Source organism: Blennius ocellaris, assembly GCF_963422515.1.
Source record: "Blennius ocellaris genome assembly, chromosome: 23".
Lineage (NCBI taxonomy): Eukaryota > Metazoa > Chordata > Actinopteri > Blenniiformes > Blenniidae > Blennius > Blennius ocellaris.
Window position 1 is genome coordinate 9228170 of NC_137672.1, and position 25518 is coordinate 9253687.

A 25518-nucleotide genomic window follows, 5' to 3' on the forward strand; every position below is an offset into this window, starting at 1 on the left:
GAATAAAGAATTGATAGTAAATAGCTTTCTGTCCTTCTGTGCATATATTTAACATGTGGATTTAAACTGCACCAAAATAATAATAATATTTGCTTATATAAAGTGAATTCGTGCTGATTATGCTGCATATGAAATAACACATTATTCTAATAAACACGTGTAATAATCATACTGTTGATATTTGATGTTTTTCTTTTTTACTTCATCTTTCAAAAAGCCTCCACCGGAACTTTTCTTTTGATGTCGGAACCAAATGTCGTCCCGGTGTTTCCTGGGGTCTGCTCAGGGGGGGCGGGTGCAGTCCGTGGATGCAGATACTGTAGCGATAATAAATCAAACCTAAATAGTAAAATAAATAAAGCGAGGATGGATGAGGGGAGCGAGTTATCTCTGAGTATCTCTCAGATCGTGCAGCGGCTCAAAGGAAGTCATTTACACTCTCAGATCGAGAGACAAGCCAAAGTGAGTAGCAGTTAGCATGTTGCTAACGATGTCAGTGTTTACGCTCTCTTATGACTTCCCGTGTGTTGCAGGAGTGTTTACATCAGCCCGACATTAAACTGGAGTCTCTTAAAGAGGATGTCCGCAGCTTTCTTAAAGCATCGGGTAAGATTATGGTTATGATTTATGATCCTGGTGGAGTTACACACTAATCCTTCCTGAATGCTGGTGGCTGGTTGCAATGTGTTCCAGGCTGGGAGAGGAAGCTGCAGAATGCAGTTTACAGAGAGCTGCACATGTAAGTGACAACTGCTCTGAAGGGGGAGTTTATAAATCACAGCACCTCCCATCCATCCATCCATCCATCCATCCATCCATCCATCCATCCATCCATCCATCCATCCATCCATCCACTGTCTGTTTGGTTTGTTTGTGCTTCCCTTTGCTCATATGTGTTGTATTTGTAGTTTTGTGTCTCTTTGTTGTGGATGGAGTCATCTCTCAGTAATTATGCATGTCTTTGTGTTTTGGTTTTGTACATTTTTGTGCCAATTTTGCATGTTTTTGTATTAGTTTTGTAGTTCTTTGCTGTTCTTTTATGTTGTCTGTAGTATTTTTTTTACACACTTTATGTTTGTATCAGGTTGTGTGTTTGTTTTGTGTCTCCTTTTATTTGCTTTCATTTGACTTTGTGGTTCTTTGCATGAAGTCATCTTACATTAGTCAGTAATACAGATACAGGTATATTTTACCGCTGCAGACCGATACGTCCTCTGCAACGTCAGTAGTTTTCTATATGTTTACATCAAGTATAAATCTCAGAAACTGCTCTTTCCTTTTGATGATTTTAACTCCACAGCTGTTTGTCCATAAATATTTTTTAGTCCCCAGAATCCTGCAGAAAGGTATCCAGAGTGCAGCAGTTAACTCGCCACCGCACGCTTTATCCACACTCCCCTCTCACTTTTATTGATTCTGGTGATTTTATTTCTCCTTCCTCCTCCAGCCAGCTGCCCCCGAGGCACCCGGCCGCCCCCCCGGAGCATCTCAAAGAGCCGCTGGCCTACATGCGCAAGGCCCAGGTCAGTCCGTCCACGCTCGTCTCCTTCCCCTGGTCCTCTGCTCTGTGTCGGTATTCCTAATCTGTAATCTGAAGCGCCGCTTGTGTCTGCGTTTGCTCCACAGGCCAGCTGGGAGAAGCGTGTCCTTAAAAGCCTGAACAGCATGAGCACGGAGCTCGGAGTGCCTCTGGCTCGAATGGTATCCCAAATATCTGCTAAACAATCGACGCCGGGGTTTTGTCATTGGAATAAGTCTCGATTCAGACCTCATGAAAAGATTTTATATATACTTATATGCTTTATTTACTAAATGAAAGTATTGTTACTGGTGGATTATATGAGATATGACCATTGTCATGTAAATTTTTTAAGAGCCTTTATTTAACTATTTTCACTCTTTATGTCGTACATTTGCACTTTTGTGCACTGACGTTATGTGATACATTTGTAGGCCAATGAGGCAGGTGTCAAATTACAAGCACTTATTGCCGCGTGTCAACAGAGAGCTGAAATGGCATATTTCAAACCGATGTTGATGTTGTAGAATGTAAATAAATGAAGATATTTGAGCTGCGAATCAGGAATAGGTGCTGTAGTGAAGCTGAAAAAAAACCAACCAACCCTCATAGCAGGTTTCCTTTGTCCCACGGCTGACTGAGCATTCGCACTGTTTGTGCGCATGAGTATGTGCATTAAGTACGAGTTTGTTTTCCTCTGGCTGTGCTGATCTCCTCTCCTGCCTCCTGCCGCTCCACAGAGGCCTGCAGCGGAGCAGAAGGAGCTCACCAACAAATGGAACGAGATGGGCACAGATGAACCAGGTCTGCAGACGCTACCCATGGACACCCCCCCCCCCCCCCCCCCCAACCCCCCTCATTCCCCCCACCTCCAGCAATATGCCCTTTTTTTATACAAAAGATTAGTGCGTTCGAAAAGGCTTTCGCAGGGAAGACTGAAATAATATACGATGTCGTTTCCTGTGTTTACAGGTAGTCGACGGTGTAAATCTCCTCCTTCAGGGGAGTTTTGACGTTGTTTCTAATCTGAAATATACATTTGACTCGTGTGCCGTTCAAAATATTTCCCTTTATCGGATAGTATCGCGGCTAAGCCTTGGATCTCAGAGGAGAGACTGCGTTCGCTCCGGGCCAGTACATTTTCGAACACACGTGCTAATCTCGCGTCCCGCCGGTGCTGTAATAACATTTAGGATGTGCCGTCGCTCGGCTGTAAACAGTCGGGGCCGCGAGCGGAGAAGCTGTCCAGACTCCCGCGATAACGAGCAGCACCCCTCGTTCCGTCCGAGACCCGGACGCACCCTCGCGTCGGGGACGCCGCCGCTAACGGCATCTAAATCATTTCGACTCGCTGCCGCGTCACAAAGAGTCCCGGCTGCCCCTTTGACTTTGCAGACGCTGCCAGCTGTGACCGTGCCAACCCGCTTAAAAGTCGCTTATTAATAAGAGGCTCCGTGACGCGTTGGCGTCCTCGACATTAGTCTGCCTTTAAATCCTTCTTCTGAAATGACGTGTTTAATATCAAACACTGCAGAGAGGGATTCCTCGGTGCTGCGATTGTTGTGTGACGCTTTTAAATGTGTTTCCATTGCTGCAGATTTAACCCGCTTCAGGCCCGTTTATGCCCCCAAAGACTTTCTGGAGGTAAGAACGCTCCTAAAAGGTCATTTGACCTTTTTTTTTCTTTAACTATTTGAATGTGTTGGTAGTGGACAAGGGGGTTGCATGTACATACACTGTATGTATGCAGATGTGCATAAACAAACTCTTAACAATTGTTATAGTACTACTATAATCAGCTTTATTGTGATTAAAAAAAATAAATATGTAATGCATTCCAGACATGCTGAAACATGAACAAAATACAGATAGATACAAAAAAAGTAAAAAACCTATTTACACTAATATGAATTTGTCTACATGCACGCATCCCGTGTGAATACATGTAATTTATGAATAAACAAAAATACAAAATATGCTCAATAGAAACACACAATTACGAGGTTCAATAGCTGTTAATATCTGCTGCGTTTGATCATCTCGCTATACCCAAAAAAAAAAAAAAAAAACGGCAACGAAGTGTTAATACTTGTGCGATTAACAGGTGTTGATCAGCCTGCGGAACCCAAACCACGACAGCAGCGAGGACGTGGGCGTGCGGAGCCACTGGGGCCTGATTCAGGTTCCCCTCAGCGTCCGCGACGTCCCGCAGCTGGTAGGCGTCTCTCGACTTCACAACGTCTGCAGTGTTAGCCTGTGAAACTGAGCCGGGCCTTTGTTTGACCGTCAGAGGCGGGCCTACGCCGAGCTCAACCTGGCCAGCGGGCAGCTGGGAATCGACGACAACGCGCACATCCATCCAGGTATTTTTTTTTTTGCCACTTTAAAAAAAAAAGAAAAGTTTCCAACCCTATTATGAAACTTTTGACTCTGCCTAAACACACTCGGTCCTGTATAATGACCGTGTTTACCGAGCAGCCAGAGGAGTTTAATGATCCATAAACCACACCGGCCTCATTATCAGCGCGTGTTCCTCCCCTCCGGTGCCACGCGGCTGTTCTGGGAGTTTTCAAGCCATATCTGTGTAAAGTCCGCACGCTGACGTCGCTGGCAGTTCGCTGTTTGGGCTTTAAATAGAATCGTTTCCCGCCATGTCTTGTGTTTGTAAATCAAACAGATAACATTAGGGGCTCGAAAAAAACAGCCCGGTGCAACAGCTGGTGATGAATCTGTTATGTTCTCTCTCTCTCGTTCTCTCTCTCTCTCTCTCTCTCTCTCTCTCTCCAGATCTGTTCGAGAACGAGTACATTCAGGTCGGGAAGAAAGGTTCGTGTTCGCTTCTTGACGTCAACTTGTTTCCATCCAGTAAATCTATAAGAGTCCCCCAGTTCAGCGAAGTACTAAGTTCCGTGTTTATTCCACAAAAGGTAGAAATACCACTTCTGACAGCAGCAGCAACATTATAACACCTTAATGTCCTTCCAGAGCAACTGAGTGCTTTTGACTGAAGTACTTTGAAAGCAGCCCACTTCACCAGGACCTTTTCTCCATCAATCCACGTCCAAACAGAGAATCAGTCACTGGGGTCTTGGGGGGGGGGGGGGGGGGGGGGACTGTGAGAGGAAGGTGCTTTAAACCACATTTTAACCCGATATTATGAATAAATGGACTTTGAAATAGAAATTATTAAGTATTTGCATGTTGATGTAATAAACTCAATATATAGAGAACGTTTTGTGGCTCATCCCTGCAGGACTTTATAACTTTACACGTAAAAGAACTCAACATCTTTAGTTTATTAGTCTTTTTTAGAGTTGAAACATCTCCTCCCACTTGATTTGAGATAAATTCACCTAACGAGTAATATTTCAGCAAGATAGCAGGACGAGCTGAGGTGTTGGTCAAATATACTGGTCAAATATACTTTAACATAAGTTTTCCCAGCTAAGTTTATCACGATTTATTTCAGTAAATCCTACAAAGACAATTTTCACTTGTTCTGTTGTCAGTTTTTTTCAATCCCACTTATTTCAACCTTGAAATAAGTTTTGTTTTCTTGTTTTTTTTCCCAGTATCGTAGTTCAAACTACAATTAATCAAGTTGTTTCAAACTCTTTTTTTAGACTTTCAAACTTGACATACATTTTTTGTAAATCATAAAAAAAGAAATCTAAGAAATGCCCCATCCATGGATCTTCTGCTCGATGCTGTGCGACTACGTTGGCCACCTATCTCTATATAAAACATTTTAAACCCTAAAGTTTACTCTCTGCATTAGTAATCCCATCATTCCATATATGTGCATAAAAAACAATCAGTTTTCGAGACGTGATCACTTTTTCTTCAACATTCATACTTCATTGGGACTTGAGGTGCTTCTGGTTTTATCATGATAATAATTAAAGAAGCCAGCAGTTTTGCCTTTCAATCCTCTTTTGGCTTTTGTTTCCGTTCTAAATTTAGATGACAAACAGTCTTTGTCTTTTGAGGAGTTTCCTATTTAAAATAAATCTAAATATATCCACTGCGACCCATTTCTGAATCCTTAAAATAAAGCAGTAGTATGGAACAAAGAAAAAAAACAAACCAAAACTCCTCTTCTCTCGGCTCTGCTCTCGCCCTGATAAACACCAACTTTATTACGGGCACCAATCAGACCTGAATGGACAGGAGGCTGTATTTTATGTTTACAGCCACGCGGCCCCGCGCCACCATTTCCCCCTGGCCTGTCGGCTTCCAGAGCCGCGAGGCGGCCGCCAAGCAAACCCTCAGGTCGGAAACGTAGGAGGCTTGGAGCGTGTTAGTTTACGTTATGACGAGCCAGGAGCTCAAGTCAAAGGCTGGTTTGTTTTTGTGCTCTTGTCACCACAGATTTGCAGAGTTTGTTTCCATAAGAGCCTGGAGTGGCTTTTTTTTTTTGTGTGTGTGGAACTTATAGCAATATTAAGAAAAGTCTGTTATGTCTAAACACTTTTTCAAAGAGTGCAGAGCTTCTTATTTCTAATCACTGTTAGAATTTCAGCTTTTTTTCCCGATGCCACTGACAGGTGCTTCTCATAAACACGACTTCAAGACTATTTGTGATATATGGAAAGATGGAAATGCTGCCGGAAAGAGAGATGAAGCTTTTGATCCATATAGTCCATATAGCAGTCACAAATGGTAGTAATCAAAAACACATTATAATATCAAATAACTGACTAATATTGAATGTTCAAGTCATTTGCAGCCGTAAACTCTAAATTACCGGTAATCCACAAAGCGTGTATGTAATTACAGTCACGAGATGGTAAATACATGAAATAACTGAGGTTTGATCATTTTTCACACTCTGTCCTCATTAAATGTTAATTTCTTTTGTTAATAGAGAGTTTTAAATGGTCTCATTGGAGTAGAAAAAGAAAACATCCTCAACTAAATCCATTGAGATTATGCGATTATGACCTGGACAAACTACCTGGATATTAGATTAGTTTTTTTTTTAACCAGACTTTTGTTCTGGCTGCTCTTCATGTTTTGACTTGTTGAGTGATGAATGATTTACAAGATCAAAACATCATTAAATACTAAAGAATAATACCCCCACTAGTTTTCTTTCCACGAAACCTAAATTTTACCTTTCGATTTTTCCAAATTCTATCATAAAAATAATATTTGGTTCAACAAACATCAATAAAAAATAATGATAATAAGTGAGTCGTAGTCTCACAGTTGGATGTGTGCGCCGCTTTAAATCCCCGAAGTTGGATAAAACGGTACCGAAGACGGATGAACGGAGTGTCTCTGTCTCTTTTCTTTTCCCCCGCCCCTGCCATTGTGTCCTGGAGCGTCTCCAAACGGGGCTGTCCTTGAACGCCTCTCAGACGGCGTTCTGACCGCTGCCCTGCTTGAACGTGCTCCTCGCCTTAAACAACACTGAGAACGAGTTCACTGGTCACGGAGGAGAGCTCCAGACTATACGACGACGACGACGTCAGTGGCGAGGGCGCGGTAGAAACCTTTGCTTTGTGTGTTGTTGCCCCCCCCCCCCCCCACAGTGGTCACGGAGCAGGACAGCGCCGCCGCCCAGCAGTACAGCCGGCAGGGCTGCCCCACTGGGCTCCGGGCCGAACTGTGGGGCCTCATCCTCAACTCCACCAACCAGCCACAAGTAAGTCTGTAGCCTGTTGTTAAAACGCCGAGAAAACGAGAGCCGAGAGGTCACGGGGGTCAACGCCGAGACCCCGGAGCTGGACGGCAGATGCTCGTTATTGGTTGCATCCAATAAATACTGAAATTCAGGTTGTTGCAAAACTTGATTTTTATTATAAACACATTAAATATGCACATATTAGGAATGCTGGCTTTATATATCTCCCTCCTGGGAAGTATTTGAAAAAAACAACCACATTTTATTGTTTTTATGCACAAAGAAAATGCAAAACAGAGAAACAAAGCCCCCCCCCAAACCCATCAGATCGCCTTTCATCCGTTGAGACAAGAAGTGCAGCGTTTGAGTTTCATCAGAATTGACTGAAATTTCAACATAAAGCCAATTTGAATGAAGCCTTCTGGTGCAAAACTCAGTGAAACGTCTCAAAACTTCTAACTTCACCGTCATGTTTTGGAAACGCTAATGCTAATTTGCTAACTTTCATCATTGATATCTCAACTTGGGTGTCAAGTGTCGTGTCGCGTCTGATTCTAGCAGGAAATTGAAACCCTGACAAAGGACAATGCTTTTACTGTCTATCGTCAAAACCTCTGCATTATTATGGTTTTTTTTTACCTTTCTTTAAATCTTTGCCGGAACGCCGCGACTTCGGTGTTTACGCATGTGAAGATAGACGATACGAAACGTTGAGATAATCAGTCGTACGTTTAGAACAACCAGCGCGAGCGCCTGCCTGTGTGGCAGACGTCTGTGTTAACGCCTCCAGTGATTAGACGATTGATTTGTTGAAGAGGGAGGGGGGAGTGTCGGAGCACGAGCAGGAACCAATCGGAGGCCGGCCGCCTCGTGGATCTCGCGTACAGGTTAAAGTTCCAAACGCTAATTTCTTCAGAAACAATTCGAAGAGATTGAATAGGACGATCTCTCCAGCCGTTGCTCAGCCACCTCTGCTTCCGCAGCGCTGCGCTTTGCCAAGGTGCTTCAGATGCAGCAGACATTTTTATTGCCCCAGTTTTTTTTTTTGTTGCTCCTTTTCATTTACAACAACCTGTCGCAAAAACCGGACGCGCGCTTGAGCCTAACCATGAAATCGGAAACGTTCCCTCCTTCCAGCTGTCATTCCAGCCAGTCCTATACTATCGAAGCTTATTTCATGGCCTTTAGTTTTTTTTGTGTTTTTTTTTTTTGTGCTTATTCTTCGTTAAAAAGTCCCGCCTCGTCACTTTTCGTTGTTTCTAAAAGCAAAAGAGAAATGAATGTGTATCAGGAATGCATTGGTCTTTAATTCCCCTTAATTTGATGTTTATTTGCGTGCACGCTTTTCCTTCTAATGTCTTGTTAATGGCGTGTGATTTTTCAGGACGTCATGCATTATGAACAGCTGAAGGCCGGAGTCATACAACACGACCTGCTGGTGGACAACCTGATCTATAAAGTAAGTTTGCCTCAACTGTCAAGTCAAACTCATATATGGAACTACTGTCACCTACTGCCACTTGAATCCCCTCCCCCCCAATAAAAGCTTCTCTTCTGAACAGGATGTGAAGCTCACAGCCAGTAACGATGATTACTACTTTGTGTTTGAGGATTTCCTCTATCAGGTAGGTCGTGGTCTCTTTGTCTTTCTGTGTCTGTAACCACACTAGTTCGGCACCGATGTGCAATGAATGACCCGAACTAATCAAAACGAAGTCGCCACCGCTGTCCATTCGAGTCCAAATGACTTTTCCCTCCAAGAGCCTCCGGAGGTTTCTCCCATCGGTGCAGAAAGACTCGAGTCCTTCCATCAATATCGTATCTTTCTTATCAAAATGCTTTTCCACACGGAGAGGAGAGAGGGGGGGGTGTTCATCTCCAACACTCGCCATGATGGCCTTTCTTGACAACTTTAGAAGTCCCCACTTCTTCACATTGCACAAGGGACTCGGCAGCAGTTCCAAGGAGACATGAAAGGACCTCCAGACACTCGTGTCCCCCGGTGCTGCACTGATGCCGCGGCGTACGGCTTTCCGAAAAAATGTTTTGAGTCGCTCCACGTTCCCACAGGAAGTGCAGCAGTGTGGGTTTTTACATTTGGGACACTTTGGGGGAAATGTGTCTGTTTTATTCTTTCTATACGTTTGCAGTGGATAATAACGATAAAGCCGAACTTTCTTCACTGGAGTTCTTTAAATTTGTTACAGACTGAAATTTTGGAAGGAAGCGGCACAATTTTATCAGAGTACACCAGGATGGGACATTTTGCAGATAGATGGCTAGATGGATAGATAGATAGATAGATAGTTTCAGGCTTCTTGAGGTTGGTACAACATGTCCGTGCCACTTCTCGATTAATAAAATTGGATAACATACCGGGATGCGTTGTACCCGGTAATAAAGGTGAACGAGGAGACGGTTTATTTATAATCCTCATCTAATATCATTTCTAGAATCTTCCATTAACATTTCTTCCATTCCGCCGATTTTTTTTTCTTTCTTCCCCCCCCACCCCCCTCATGTCGTCCACCTAAAGTGCTCTGTGGAAATGAAATTTTGTCCGGAAGAAGACCCGGAGATTGGATTGAAATAGACGGCGCTCCGACTCTCACGGCCGTTTTTTTTTTTTTTGCACGATAAGCAGCCACTCGAGTCTCGGCTCCAGGTGCAGCGCTTTAATAGACCCCTACTTACCCGATTGGACACGAGGCCATTGAAGGCCGTCGTCCGGCCGCGGAGCACTTAAAGGAGCGTCGGCTCCCGGTGCCGTGTTTATGAAACACTGCTTTGTGAAAATTATGTTGTAATTTTGTCGTGTGTATGTATGTGTGTGTGTGTGTGTGTGTGTGTGTGTGTGTCTGTATTCAAGCATTGATCCTCCATCGTCTCTGCTCTTAGGTGTTGCTGTGCTTCTCCCGCGACACCGTCGTCCTGGAACACTTCAAATACAACAGCGCCACCCCTCCCAAGTCCTACATCCAGGGTGAGAGGACACGTCCCTTCCAGCAAGGACACACACTTCACTTCACTTGGCCGTGTTGCGTCTCTGCATGCATATGGGTGTTGAGTGAGTGTGTGTGTGTGTGTGTCACAGGGAAAGTGGGAGACCAGGAATGTGCGGTTGTCTACCCTCCTAATGGTAAGCTTGTGTCTTTACAAACACTTTGTGACGCGTTCCGTTTGCCGAGTCCAGGAAAACTCCCAAAGCGCTTTGAGACTGCTGATAACTGGTGAAATGTAATGTTTTATCTAAATCAGGGGTGTCAAACATGCGGCCCGGGGGCCAGAACCGGTCCACCAGACGACCTAATCCGGCCCGCCATGTGGTTTTTGAGTATAAAAATGAAAACTGACAGGCTGATCTAAAAACACCAGATTGTCAAAAACGACATTCAAAACCACTCTTGGTCAGTATTTGACTCCCGACATTAATGCATCTGTGGAGGTCACATAACGCAATACCTTTCACAATAAAACAATGAGTCCAATTTATGCGAAATGATACTTTAGACACGTAAACTCAAAACAATTTCCAGATGATGACAAATTGTTTTAATCCCGAATACGATTAAGGTTTTTCTTTTGGTGTTTTTTTTTTGCAAATATAGTAATATCTGATTTCCTTTAATATGTGTATTTCAGAATAGACTGGCAAATTCTTGCAGTTACAAAAGGATCAAAAGAAGGAAAGACATTGACATTTGTCCATATCTGCAGTTTAACATGTTATGTTTGACTTGTTGGGCCTCCAGAGGTCAGATCAGGTTGATGTGGCCCCTCAACTAGAATGAGTTTGACACCCCTGATCTAAATGAATTTACTGCTTTTCAACGGTAAGGAATAGGTCTTCTGGTGGAATAGATCCTCGCACCTCGTTGCTTCTGTCCCGTTCAAACAAATCACCTGTAATACTAATAATCGACGTTCTCTCTGCCTCCCAAAGTTTCGCCCTGTTGCTCTACTGCTTTGAAATCTGACCGACTTTGTACTTTTCCTGTACAGGCGTGATTCCTTTTCATGGGTTTTCAATGTACGGTGAGTGTCTTCGCTGCCGCTCCACTCAGAGCCGAGGACGATCTGGGTGAAAACAGTGTGTGTGTGTGTGTGTGTGTGTGTGTGTGTGTTTACGTTTGTTTGTCCCACAGTGGCGCCGTTGTGTTTCCTGTACAACGAGCCCTCCAAGCTGTACAGCGTATTCAGGGAAATGTACATTCGCTACTTCTTCAGATTGCACTCCATCTCCTCCTCCCCCTCGGTGAGATTTTTTTTTTGGGTTGTTTTTGTTTGTTTTTGTTTTTTTCTCGCCCTTTGCGTCGTTTCGGGGCCTCATGTGTTCGGGGTCCGTGTGCTCCTGCAGGGTATCGTGTCTCTGTGCCTGCAGTTCGAGCGCCTGCTTCAGGCACACCTGCCGCAGCTCTTCTACCACCTTCGGCAGATCGGGGCTCAGCCGTGAGTAGCTGGAACGCCGCTTTGCTCCGCCTTTTTTTTCTTTCTGGCGCCAACAATGGTGAATAACAAGCTGAAAGAAGCAGGAAATATGTTTGTTTTTTTTCTCCAGTTACAATCAGAAATCTCAATATCCGCTTCAATTCCTCTAAAATCTCACGATCCTGATTGGAAAAGTCCTTGATGCAGCTGTATTTTTTTTTTAAGTTTCTTTAGTTTACAGGTAATTGATAAATGAATGTATTTTTCTCGATACCACATCAAAAGCGGCCATAATCCTCTCATATTCCCATTTAAATCTTTTTGAAGTCGCATCTGTGTTTGTTCTTTTCTGGTTCATTATGTCTTGTTATTTCTATCACCCAGTCTCAAACTGTCCATCATGCACTTTCACACAGTCTGATGATTTTCTTGCATAATGCCGTCTCACTGCAGTCCTCTTTCCTGCACGCTACTGCCACCTTGTGGCGAAAGGGCAGAATCACAACACTATTCAATGAGATGTAAAAACACTTTCTTGACACTGGAGATGCAGTTATTTTGTGGAATTCAAATGAAATGGAATCACAAAACCGTGGAATAACGTTTGCATTAGTTACGACAAAGATGGAACCAAATAAAGTATGAATACTTACCAGAGTTTAACTGTGCCAATACAGAACCGATTAATAAGATTAGATTTAAATGTCAGATTTAAAAGAAGAACAAATAGTATGGAGCACAAATGAAAATCATTGATATCTGAAAAAAATAACTATATGCAAAAACTGATATTGCATTCATGAAATATCAAAGGTGGACTATAGGTATATTTGATTACATTTTGAGATTTTTCCTTTTTTTAAATGGATTTTCCTACTTTAGCCATTTTACAGCCGCTCTGTGATTCCAATTGTTCTAGTAGTTCTTTTGTCTTTTTCAGTTTTTCCATTAAAATCTTTTTTTTTCCTGTTTTCTAATTTCTTCTTTTTAAAATTTTCCTTTTCCCCATTTTCCTTTTTCTTACTTTCTCTGTATTTCTTTTCCCTAAAACAAACAAGCAAACAAACTGTACTCGCAATTTTAATCATTTTAGTTTGACCTTTCTTCCTGTACAATTTTAGTTTTTAGGAGTTTTTCTATTTATTCCAATCTAAGCAAATCCATCTATTCTGGCTATTTTAGTTGCTTTACTGAATTTGTCCTGGAAATACTGCAAATAAAACAAAAAATTCAACTAAAATGTTTCTGTGAAAGCTTCACCGACTGGCAGAGCTCAGAATTGTTACCTCACAAAGTAGATTTTCACAGTGGGGGGGGTAAAAAAAAAAAAAGAAGGAAAATATGGATTTTTATTTTCTTATTTACTGAACTTGTAATCTTGAAAACTGTGATTCCGATTTCCAGACAAAGACTCTGGGGAAAAAGTGTTGCAGAGCAGCAACAGTGGCTCATAAATATTCTGTTCAAAAACAACTTTTTATCAAGAGATAATTCTTACTGAGTCAACTTATGTCTCTGCCTTCAATGGAGTTTTCACGCGGCCCTTTGAGAAAACGAGTTTCCCACCACTTTATAGAGAAAAATCTGACTTTTCTGAACTGATGTGGAGCACAGCGCACCTCAGACAGGTCCAGTTGTGGATCAGGGTGCGAGGGCCTGATTTCTCCCGTCTCGGCCGTTCTCAGATTGCGCATCGCCTTCAAGTGGATGGTGCGAGCCTTTTCTGGCTACCTCTCCACCGACCAGCTGCTTCTGCTGTGGGATCGAATCCTCGGATACGATTCGCTGGAGGTCGTTGCAGGTAGGACCGTGTCACAGCTGCAACCTTAAAATTCTCTTAATATTCACATGTCTGCGCAAAATGTAAATATGCACGTATTGTGTCCGTGCTCCTATATTCACCAAAATGGTTTGGCCAATTTTCCTCCGTTTTTTGGTGACGTTTTGCCGGAGGGTTAACCAAAGTCTATTCCAGAATTCTCCGCACGTTTTGGTGTTCTTCTTGTGTTTGTGCTCCTGAGAAGAGTTACGCCTTGAAGGAAAATAAACAGGATAGTAATCTTTGTGATGATCTTAAAGAGGGAAAACAAATGGTCAAATGTGGTTTTTTTTTATTAATGAATTTATATATAAATATGCAGGTTTGTACAGTATTAATAGATGAAACTTTCTAAACAGAAGTGCAGTTGGCTCTTTAAACATGACATCTTTCTTAAAAGAAATCTATATATATATATTTTTTTTTGCCTGAGTTTTGATTGTCAAACACGACGACTTCACCGTCTCGTTTCCTTCCCTCCTCTCCATCCCGCAGTCCTCGCGGCCGCCGTGTTCGCCTTCCGCGCCGAGAACCTGATGGAAGTGACGTCGCTGGCCTCGGCTGAGGTGGGTCGCTCTCATATTAGACGCCGGTGTGTTTGACTCCCCCCCCCCCCCCCCCCCCGAGGCTGTAAATAGCCGCTAATGACCGGCCAGCACCAGTAACCCAGTCTTTTGAATGCACATGTCTTAAAAAACCCGACACTTTAAGACCCCCCCCCCCAACACTCTCCTTCCCTTCAGCGCCAAGATCACCACCTTTAAGCGGGCAGGTTTGTTTCTTCAGTCAGTTCACTGGGCAAACAGCTGCTGCTGATGATGATGATGATTATGATGATGATGATGATGATGATGATGTCTTCAGTGCAGCCCGGTGAAGCGGCTGCACTCTCGCTCGTGTTGCATCGTCGACGCAACTCGTCTGGCGATCCTGAATATTTGCCGGGAATCAGAGGTCGACCTCACAATGAGTCATCTCACTCTTTTCCTGTTACACCCCCCACACCCCTCCCCCTCCTCCCTTCCCCCCCCCCCCCTCCTCCTCGTCGGAGGGTGAAGGAGGTTAAACTACACGATGACGCATGGGGGGGGGGGGGCGACGTGCAGACCCGCTGCTCTTAAGACGCACTATCTGCTTGCTCATTCGCCACCTGCCCCGGCGGGAGAGGAGATATCATAACACACCGCTCCTTCTCTTATATTTAGAAGCCCAGAGCCGGCGTTGAAACGTTAAACCTTCGCTCGCCGAACAGGATAAGAGTCCCTAAATTTAATCCCCCCAGCCATCCCGAAAGGACCCGGGGGGGGGGCGGGGAGCCGCCGCGCTCTTAAGCATGGATTGTCGCTTCCTCGGGATCCTGCATCATCATTATGCGTGTGTTTTTTTTTTCTTTCTTTTTTTAAATCTTGTAATGTGTCTCATCAGAAGGGGGGGTGAGGGGGGGGGGGGGGGGGGGGTTAATAGCCTCCCAGGGGCTCGGTGGGCAAAGGTAAGATTGCTTTCGCTGCAAAAACTCAAACTCCAAATCTCACGCGTACATTTGGCCACAGTTGAATCAGATGATCCCGTTACCGACTTTAAGACTCGTTATCAGAGTCTGAGTCATTATTCTGAGCTGAAGGTTTTCTTGATTGGATTATATGATTTTAAGTTAAATGAGTTGTAATAGTTGGGTTTTTTTTTTTTCATTCTTTGTGCAGATAAGTTCATCTTCATGTTTTCTATCAGTTTAAAGGAAAAATGTATGCATTATGCAAAATGCACTGTAATGCTGACATAGTACTAACATCTGAAATTGAAACATCAGAGAGACAGAGATATACATATAAAATATTAAATATTGCAGTGGACAAGGAAAGTATATTAAACAGTCAACAATGAATACTTCCTATATGTTCTGAAATCTGAGTTTAGCTTTTAATACCAACATTTTCTGCGTTAAACTCAAGATCAAGATCAACTGTTTGAAAGGCAAGTTCCATAATATATCCATATTTCCTGCTGATGTCGGGTCATATTTCAACTTCTAGGAAGGTTTTAGTTCAAGCAGAGGATTGCACACCGATGTTGTTAAACCAACAATAATGACCACTGGTTTCAAAGAAAAATGAAGTTATGAGTAATAAAGAGGAAAGTAAACACAGCGAGCTAATAGCTCTCAGCTACATGAGTACACACGCCCCGAGGTGTGTTCCTGGTTCAAATCCCAGCTGGGGGCGAGTGTTGCGACATGTCAGGGACCTTGAATGTACTGTTCAGGAAAAAAATAATTACTGACAATGACATAGTGGTTGGGTTAAAATAAAATAAAAATAAAATAAAAAAATAAAACTTTTTTTTTTTAATACACATTTTTAGGAATGTTAAAGCTCTTATAAAAAAAAGTCACTTTATAATGGTTTTCTAACAGTAATCGTATCCATAGCCTGTGTACGAAGCCCAAGAAGTGAAAAAAGTCCATCATCTCCCTCACTTGCTCCACTTTTTAACAAATGTGTGCTCAAACAGGCCAGTCAGAGATTTTTCCCTTCGTGACATCATGCAGGGAAATAACCACCCCCTCTGGTGGATTACTGATGTGATAAATCGACGTTAGAAAGGGAAACCCCTTTCTAATGTCGATTTATCTGGAACTTTAATCTTTAATCTGACACACTGGAAAGCTCTTCTCACTGAGGCGGGACAGGAGTTGGCGTGGACAGACACAGTCCGGCTGAATTTGGGGAACTTCACTTTAAACATTACGTCGTTGGACCTCTTGACACGGATGTGAATATGAAACCTTTGTAGTTTTCTCTCATTGTAAGCAAATCCCACCTTGTGTTCATCGTCCGAAGTGACATGACGGGTCTTATCTGTGCTTTCTTTCTACCAACACGCCGCAGGCCGTCCTCGCTGATCTGTCCACCCTGAAGGTCATGCCACTCATCCAGATCTTTCTATTTGCCACGGCCATCTGAAGAATGCTGAGACAACAGTATGAGTTGTGGTTGCGCGCATACCGCCGCCGGGAGGATCACTCCACGCTAGAAAAACGCCACCCGGGTATGCCATGACCACTGCTTACATAACTAATCCACCCGTCGGGGAGCCAAGTACACGGGAATATCAAGAAATGATGAAGGGGGAGACCTGCGGAGGGAGGGGGGGATCGTCTTGCATCGTCTTGCACCGGTTGAAGCAAAAAAAAAAAGCCAAACCCATCTTTAGCATGTCCTGGCTCCCCTATATCATATTATTCGAGAATATCCAGTATGTAAGTATAGCCAGCGAGGCTTCGCCAGCCTCCTCAAGCCATATGCTCGGTTTCGGGAAGACGATCCGCGCAGCAGTCGCACGGATCAGCCGAGAAGCTCGTTAGGAGACGAGCTCCACGGACCAGTGGTTGTATTGTGATCGCAGCGTGCGAGGCGGAACAACAGCAAAGTCTGCAAAGCTTGGCTAATGAAGTGTTAATTAGCTCGTGCGATTTATTTATTTATTTTTGCTCTGCAGCTCTCAGCTTGTCATAACGCTATTAGATAATGCTGCCGGTGATTACCGAGCAGATTAGAGGCGGCAGTCTGCGCCAGAGAAAGGCGAGAAAAGATGCAGAAGGAATGACGTTGCTGCTGCATATGAGCGCAGTTCAATGTCTTATCAAGGTATTGAGTATTGCCGCGCTCTTAAAGGGACGTTTAGCACCTTCAGTGCCAATATTTGTCTCGCGGCATTGTGAACATTTTCTGGCTTGTTTTTCACTTTACTGAATGTTTTTCTCATGTACTGTAACGTGACGCTGGTTCAACTTGATTTGACTTGTACCGTGGCCGCAATGAAATAATGACTTAAGGACGAGAAGAAACTGACTCATCTCGCAGGTCGACGTCTTCCTGAACTCACGGCTGAAGTCACTTTTTTTGGACAAAAAATTAAAAAAAACCTCCGTCCTTATAACAGAACAGATCATACTTATTTTTTTTTTACAGTGTACGTGAAGAGTGTGACTTAGGCTGCTTTGTTGATCTTAAATCACAAGGAAATGTCACTTTTAAGTATTAAATACTCATTATTTGATACTTGTGTCAAACATAAAGAGGCTCCAATCCGGCCAAACCACTTTATGACATTTCTCACTAATATCAACACTGAGACGTGCGTTGACGTGTCGGTTATGTTGCCATGAAAGATCACAAACTCGTACCAGAATCAAAGCCATGCTGTCAAGGTGACTTTTGTGAAAACTGCTATAGGAGATGTTTTTTTTTTGTGGACATTTGACTGTATTTTGCATTAGAAGGTGTCGATAAAACTGGATTCATGTTGTGATTGTTGTATTTTTTTGGCAATAACTGCATTTTCATCACGTATACTCTGCACCGCCGTAGATGGAAAGCTTTTAAAGTTTAATTTGTTAATTTCTGTAGCTGTTTCTGCTTGAAAGGTAACAATATCATCAATAATAAGTAAAATAATGGCTGCTGTCAGCAAAAATTGAAAATAAGCAGAATTTTGTCATTCCAAGCTGAAAGATCTTTTTCTTTCAAATTATACAACAAGACAAATACTTTTTTTTTGTTATTTCAAGCAAGACTGTGAATGTATTGGCATCAGTAAATTATGCAAACCAGCTGGAAATGGGACATAAATAGTGTTATGACCTTTAAATTGGACAAAAAAAACCCCACTTATTAAAGTATATAAGTCAGTATTTTAATGAGAATCATTGTTACTTTAAACATTATTATTCTAACCTTTATTGCAAACACAGGTCCACAGAAGACAAGAACACACAAGTACATAAGTAGAAAGTAGAGAAAACTAAACCGTGCAAATACAATTTTGGGGGGGAAAAAAATTGAAAATATAAAAACTACCACATGTTTATTTCCTAACCGTTCAGAAATCTGAGAAGCTGTCGCCTTTTTTTTTCTACTTTGAGGAAAGGAGAGATCAATATTTTCTCAAGCTTTCAGATTCTCATGTTGAGTGTGACAACTGAGAACACACAAGTATTTCTGCTATGTAAAGAACATGAAAACAAACTTGAACATGTAAAAAAAAAAAAAAGTAGGCTAAACTAATCCTCTTGTTGAACCTGCTTTTCTTTGCAAGGCAGCCAAGTTACATTTTGAGGACTAGTTCATCTCATTATCTAGGAAACTCCAATGTTTGTTTTTTTATTTTATTTTGTGTGTGTGTGTGTGCGCCTCATGTGATGTTAATATTATTATTTGCAGGCTGTTTTCACGTGTTTTATGTTTTTCTGCAGGTTAAAACAAACATTAAAAAAAATAAATAAAAAACTAAGTTTGTATGAGTTTTTTTCCCCCTCAAGTTATTAGAATTTTTTTTTTACATGACATTTGTACAAGGTGTTTTGTAAGTTCTTTCTAATGAATGCAAAGTGGCTGAGTGACAGGAGGTTGCACTAAGCCCCCCGGCCCTCTCCTCCTACTTGTAGCATCTGCTCTATTCCTCCCTCGTTGTTGGCTGCTTTCCTCCCCACTGCCCCCTCGTATCGAATTATGCTGTTCTTCTCTTTCGTCCCCCCCCCTCCCTTCCTCCTCTTCCCAGTTTGTGCTACATCTGCCACCTGTTTGCTAGGACTCCCACGGCTGACTCTTTTATCAGTCATGCTCCTCCTCTGCCCTCCCTCCCCCCCGCGAGACGCCTACGACCCACTGTGGAGGGTCACTCCTCACGGCGGTCCTTCCATGTGGATCGGCGGTCGCATCGCAGCGCAAAGGTGCCTTCTGTCCATCAACTCCTACGACCTCTGCTTCCTGACCCCAGGTTAGGAGTTCCTGATCACAAGCAACTTCTGCCAGCTCAGAAAGTTTAGACAATCAGCTTGCAGTTACAAAGAAGAAAAAAGAAGAAGAAGCAGTTTAAATCCATGTTGATAAGATTTTAATCTGGCACCCTTCATTATCCAAAGGGGACAGAGTATTATTCTTCTCATGTCACTATTTATTAAAATAACAAACAAAAAAAACAACCTATATCTTCTAAAATGGATAGATATTAGGATACTGGGTTTAGGGCAACGCTCATTGCAGGCCAGTTTAAGACAGTCCATCAACCAGAGGACATTATCGAGACAGACAATCTAAGATAACTAAGTAACTTCAAATACAATGGTTTTGGGGATATGTCATACCTTGGTCATGATAAGTGCCACTAAAATGTCCTTCTCACTGCCAGAAGGCCAAAAGGTGCATTTAACAGAAGAACATACAAAAACAAATGCATTCAAATTATTTTCATTAAAAATTAAGTTGATACGGTCATTGTATAGTATGTACAACTGAACTGATTCAAATGTGGTTCATTTCGTATGTGACAGTAATAACGAATTACTTTTTGCAAGACCAAAATCCACTCGGTAAGGCGTGAACATGCAGCCTTCATAGAAATATATACATGTCATGTTTGTGGGAAACCAAAATACTAATACTAAAGAGCCTTAATGGGGGGAAAACTGTGGTATTGTCCTTTACTGTGCTGGTCGCTCGTCCCGCGCACAGCATCTTAAAAACACAGAGAAAGAAAGGGGCGTCTCAGACAGCCAATCAGATCGTGCCATGTTGGGACAGTCCAGCCAATCAGGGGAGAGGACCACTCGGACAATGGAGCAGGGTACCACGCGCATCCTCCTCATCGTCTCCGGGCACACAGGTTACCCCGGGAGCTCCTGTCTGCTCCAGCCGCGCCCCCGGTGAGTGTTAAAGGGCTCGACTCCCTGTGCGTGACCAGCGGGGGGAGACGCAGGAGGGAGGCGGGGTGATGCTCAACGAGAGCCGCTGGAGCCCCAGCTAAATGACAAAAACAGACGCCCCCGGACTGGTGTTTCGGATTGAGGGGTCCCCCGGTCAACTGGTGAACCACTTCCTCCAGAGTCCCATGTTGCTGCGGATGTTATAAACCAGAGTAGCGCCGGTTAAGCACAGTCACGATAAAGTTTCACAGTGTCGGACCCTTTGTGGGGCTCTATTTTCATCTCGTTTGATGAATATGTGTCAGGCTGTCACCCGCACAGCGAGTTTTTAACAGCAAGAAGGGACGCTAAAGGAAATCGGTCACCAGTTGACTGGGAAACCAGTCAATCCGAAACACCGGCGGGCGAATTGAAGCCGTGCCTCCTCCTCCTCCTCCCTCCGCCTCCTCCTCCTCCTCCTGATGTCAAACCGCTTTGCATACTGACTTCCGCCCCGCTCGGCTCTCCGCATCAGCCGGCGAGCAGCAGCTGATCTGACAGGAGGGGGACACACCGGAGAGCAGACTTTAAAACCCTCCGTGCGGGGACTCGGCGGATGTCGTGTGCGCTCGGTGCGACTCGGAGACCTTCGGGGGGGCTGGAAGACAGCGCGAGCTGACTCGAACTCGGCGGATGTCGCGTGAAGTCGGTTCGTCTCGCAGACGGACTGTATCCCGAATCCGGTTTTGATGCAAAGGGAGCTGCTACTTTCCCGGTGAAGAGGCGGACCTCGGAGACACACCGCGAGTTCAATATGCTGGAGCGGTCCCCGGTGTTTGTGTACTGTACGTGGAAGTACAGAGACTGTCTGTCCCCAACTCGCAGCTCCCCGTGAGGATTTAATGTTGTTTTTGTGCGGCGAGGACAGGGGATCCCTCCACACCGGCTGCATGTGCGTCGCTTTCCTCTTTTTTAGAGCCATTTTTGAAATCATTTTTTAACATTTTTTTCCTGAATACACAGATGAGATATGGGGAGCTTGCTTGTGATAGCAGTCTCCCCTCTGGAACAGCCCTCTAGAGGTTTTTAGTTTTTTTTTTTAATTATTATTTAATTTTTTTTATTCTAATAGTAAATATACTTGCAAACAAATCGACTGCAGGATTTTTTTTTTTTTTTTTTTTTTTTTTTTACATCGTGACGACACATTTTTTCTCTGTCTTACTTCTACAAAAAAAATAAAAGAAGACAGGTTTGATTGCTTGCTGTGTGTGACCCTGACATTTCACCCACCCATCTCGGATACTAGATCTCCACCATGAGTTACATCCACAAGCTGGTGAATGTATTGCTCCGTGGACTCGTCATCTATGCGGTACTGGGCTTGGAGTGCACTTACTCGAATGATCTACCCAGCCACCAGCCTGATGCCGACACTGTAGTCACCACAGGTAAGACCCGGACCCATGTCGGATCATGCATGTGCACAATTTCCCATTCACCCTCCTCCTCCTCCTCTCTTTTTTTTTCTTTTTTTCACCTCCTCATTCCCAGTAGCTTTCAGGGGGAAGCCGAGGAATGCCCTGCGCAGGAGCATTAATGCAAAGTGATGCATCTTATGTCGACAGTCACCTTTTTTTTTTCTCCTTCTTCTGCCCTCCCCTTCTGTACATTACCCAAGAATGCATGACATGACAGGAATGCAGGCTGCAATCCTCACTGTGGGTATTTACTGTAATGGTGCACCTCGTGTGCCACCAAGGTTGTTGAGGAGAAAGACCCCCGTTTTTGTTTTTTTTCTCTCCTCATTTTGTGCGCACTGATAAATCCTGCATGTGCAGGAGGATCAGATGCAGAGTAACCCCACGCTCAATGCCCTCTGTTTACATGGCTGTGTGTCAGGAGCCATGCTGATCGCTGCTACAGGTACTGTTGACAACAGGAGGGGGTGATCTCCATCTATTTGCATCTGTTATTTTTTTTAATCTAGCTGCAATGATCCTGTGTTCATTTAACTGTTTTAGTTTTTTTTCTTTTCTCTACGTGGCGCTTACCTGAACTTGACAAGGTTAAATAGAGACACCTGCTCATTTTATGATCTTGTACCGACCTGGGGCCTCCATGGGAATATCAACATCTCAGTTTATTTGTGATTATCAGCGAGTTGAAGTCCAGCTCCTTTTGCTGATTTCCTCCTGCAGTCCAAAAACTCGACGAGGCTAATTCGTGACACAAACAAACCAAAAAAAAAAAAAAAAAGCCCGCAGGTGTCAATGTGACCTTGTGTGATTTGCCCTGTGATGACTGGTGACATGTCCAGGACGTATCATGCCGTCGCTGGGATCGGCTCCAGACCCCCTGCAACCTTAAGTTGGATAAGTGGTCTAGAAGATGGATAGATGGGTTCTCTGTGGGGCTTTATGGTTGTACAGCGGCTGACACTCATTCGTCACAGCGAGAAGACCCGGCTCTGAGTTCCATTAGGGCCTGACTGATGTGGGTTTTTTTTTTTGTTGGGGGGGGGTTCTGATGTCAGGGAATGAAGAATATTCTGTTAACTTTGTTGTGAGGTGACTGGAGCGTGACATGAAAGGAGTCGTAATGTCCTCTACACAAGGGCATCAGAAAAACGCCACGATTCCCTGCATTTGATTAGTCAAAAGTGAACATCGGTGTCAATTGGCCAACGTTACCGATTAAGCTCCAATGGCCATAATCAGCCGATTGACCCATCGGGCCCTACTTTCCCTGTAGATTTAATATATTCTCCATGTGTTGGTTTTCATCATAGGTTTGAATAAGACTTCCTGCCTCTTTGTGTGGTTGACATGCACCCCTTCCCGTCTTCACCCATCGTCAAATAAGATCTCTGTCCCTTTAAGATGGTCAGCGAGACTCGGCATAGTTAGTTTCATATTGGAATTGTTTCCTTGAATGTCTCCCGTCTTTAACTTTCCAAACAACTCGGTTTCCTCCACGTTGCAGCGCCCTCACTGTCTTCCACTCGCAGCGTAGCCCAACATGAGCACACAGAGAGAGAAGACTTCAGGTCACACAATACTCTTTAGCATCAGTAATTAGCGGTGATGTAACCGGACGCCACGTTTATTAAAAAAATAAATAAAATATTTTCAATGTGACAATCACACTAATGCTTTCTGACAGCCGTGTGTGGATTTGTTTACGGCCGTGCGCTGAGCCTTTTCCTTCCTTTTCAAGAAATAAAGCCTCAAACGTGACGGCGAACCGGCAGACGCAGCCCCCCCTCACTCCCTCCGCAAAACTGTCCACTGGCGTCTTTACCCTCCACCTTTTCCTTAACCTTGAATTAAGTGGCTTCAACAGCTGCTCGCATGATGTTGCTCATCATCGGGCCGCCCGTTTTTTGGACACTTTCTTAATGCAAAGCGGCTTTAATGTCTTTATAGTTGGTGGGCGATGTGACATGGGAGACAATAAATGAGGATTTCCTTCATGCTTTGTCTCGGATCAGGAAAATATTTACATTCCATCACAGATCTAATACCTCTGTGAGCGCCAATTAGCCCAGCGCGCGTGTGTTTGTATTAGAAAGAAGCAAAGCACAGGGAGAATATGGATGGATATAAAGCTTCCCTAACAGTGCAGCTCGAGGAATTCCTTTTTTTTTTTTGTGACATTTAAGGATGTATTCATTCAGTTTTTTCAATTCCATGAAAGTCCATGTCCTGCTCAACATACGTGAAAATCTTCCCCACAACGAGCATTTCGGTGACACATTTACTTTGACAAATACCCGTCTCCGCTGTGTACTTTTTGCTCATGCAAATATGAGCCGTTTAGCTTCATAAGGAATTGAGTGTTGACGTGGCTGTAGTATTCCCACTGACAAACACGCCGATGAGGCTTCTCCCTCCAGCCAGGCCCCCACGCTTCTCTCTGCCCACTTGTTCAAACAGAAGTGTCCTCAGTGCAAATATCGGCAATCCACCCAAATACTGTTTCTTGTGCAACTCCCGTGAAAGTACATTTAAAATGGTAATTTCACCTGTTTGCTTTTTGGAACTCTTTCTCGCTTTGGGCTGTTTGCGCAGTCAATGATCTGCACGGCCGACATTGTGACGAAAGACACAGAACGCCTTGTAAACGGAGGCCCACTGACTCGTTTGTGTATTTATGTCCACCCAACACTTCCGCGCACGTCTCTCAACCCTGCTGGAGAAAGTAATAAACTTCATCCCAGGCAGCTGTTGGGTATTCACGACTGTCCGTTTTTACAAGTGGCGAGCCGCTCCTGAAAACGAGCCCTTGCGTATTGATTAATATGGCAAAAGCACACTTGGCCTTTTCCACGGCCGGCAGTGGGGCTGTATGAAAAAGGCGCCGGGGGAACGACGTCTGGGCCCCCTCCCCTTGGAAACAATGAGACGTGGCTGAGGCGGTGAGAATGGAGGCTTCATACAATGCCGGTAGAACGTCACTGTACCGTCGCCCGTTTTCCCGCGCGGCTCCCTGGAAAAGGTCGGCCGCCTTTCCTCCGGTCTCGTGACGGTGCGAGGAAAACCCCAGCCTCCGTATTTGGCCATCATGCTTTCAAATGTTCTTAACCTTGGCATTCAAGGCTTATTTATTTATTTATTTGCCATTAAAAATGTTTCCTTCACACATTTAAAGGGACAGTGCAGGTTTAGGCCACGTTTACCTGAAAATGCATAGTTTTTCTGTTTGTTTTGTTTTTGTAGTGAGGATTTCTTTAAATAAATATTAATTTTATTATCATTAGTCAAAACAAGAAAAAAAAGGACAACAATGAATTGAGAACGTTTTTTAAGAGTTCCACATTTAAAGTTTCGAACTTGACATTTTTATTATGTTTTATTTTCCATTGTATTCCAAGTTGTTTTGTTTAGATACAAGTTTACATTTATTTTTCTTATTAATGCAACAGTGTCACCATGAATGAGGGATGGTAAAACATCTCTTGAAATCAGAAGAAATTCATAACAATGTAAATGATAAATTAAATCAAATAAAAGTAATATTTTATGATGAAGTGTAGGGTAATGAAATAACCAATTAAATTATGTAAATCCAAGTCAAGCTCATTGACAGGGGGACGGTGCCACCCCAATATGAGCACTTTCTCCTTATAGGTCTGACTGAGAAACTGCAGTGGCCACAATATTGATCATTTTTAGGAATATTAGCCCACTGACAAACTTGCATAACACGATCCAGGTGGTAATAAACTGTTCTGGGTGCAGATATTTCAACACACACTGGTCCACAGGTTCATCTCGGTCTGTGTCTAATTGCCCCTCAAAGTCAGCGGTACTGAGGGAGCTTCTTACCCTGATATAATGGAGGTTAGAGTCCAGGTTGAAGCCGCTCGTGGTTCAAAGCTGCCATTTATCCCGCTGTGAGCAGTCAGCCGGGGGAAACCGTGGGGTCGGGGTTTAACATTT

The 25518-nt window shown here is 43.6% G+C and overlaps 2 protein-coding genes across 2 annotated transcripts in view; both read left to right on the forward strand.

The window, feature by feature from the left end:
* Window positions 1-317: 317 nt before the first annotated feature.
* Window positions 318-18640, forward strand: tbc1d19 (TBC1 domain family, member 19). The gene is made up of 21 exons (XM_080518800.1): window positions 318-462; window positions 534-606; window positions 694-739; window positions 1448-1523; window positions 1627-1701; window positions 2260-2323; window positions 3117-3163; window positions 3624-3734; window positions 3810-3882; window positions 4307-4345; window positions 7057-7169; window positions 8533-8607; window positions 8711-8773; window positions 10047-10131; window positions 10243-10287; window positions 11151-11183; window positions 11294-11403; window positions 11506-11597; window positions 13262-13377; window positions 13891-13961; window positions 16281-18640. The coding sequence occupies exons 1-21, from the start codon at window positions 367-369 to the stop codon at window positions 16353-16355; spliced, it is 1578 nt and encodes a 525-aa protein (XP_080374926.1). The 5' UTR covers window positions 318-366; the 3' UTR covers window positions 16356-18640.
* A 2011-nt stretch (window positions 18641-20651) lies between these two features.
* stim2b (stromal interaction molecule 2b) overlaps window positions 20652-25518 on the forward strand; it is a 39441-nt gene continuing 34574 nt past the window's right edge. Inside the window, 1 exon segment of the mRNA XM_080518799.1 lies at window positions 20652-21525. Within this exon segment, the coding sequence (XP_080374925.1) occupies window positions 21393-21525 (133 nt within the window). The 5' untranslated portion in view covers window positions 20652-21392.

What these genes read in the sequence shown, in the direction of transcription:
- tbc1d19 (XM_080518800.1), top strand. Translation starts at nt 367, where the DNA reads ATGGATGAGGGGAGCGAGTTATCTCTGAGTATCTCTCAGATCGTGCAG. An exon ending in TTGAGGATTTCCTCTATCAG is followed by an intron (nt 8,774 to 10,046) that starts GTAGGTCGTGGT and finishes CTCTGCTCTTAG; the next exon opens with GTGTTGCTGTGCTTCTCCCG. An exon ending in TCCCAAGTCCTACATCCAGG is followed by an intron (nt 10,132 to 10,242) that starts GTGAGAGGACAC and finishes TGTGTGTCACAG; the next exon opens with GGAAAGTGGGAGACCAGGAA.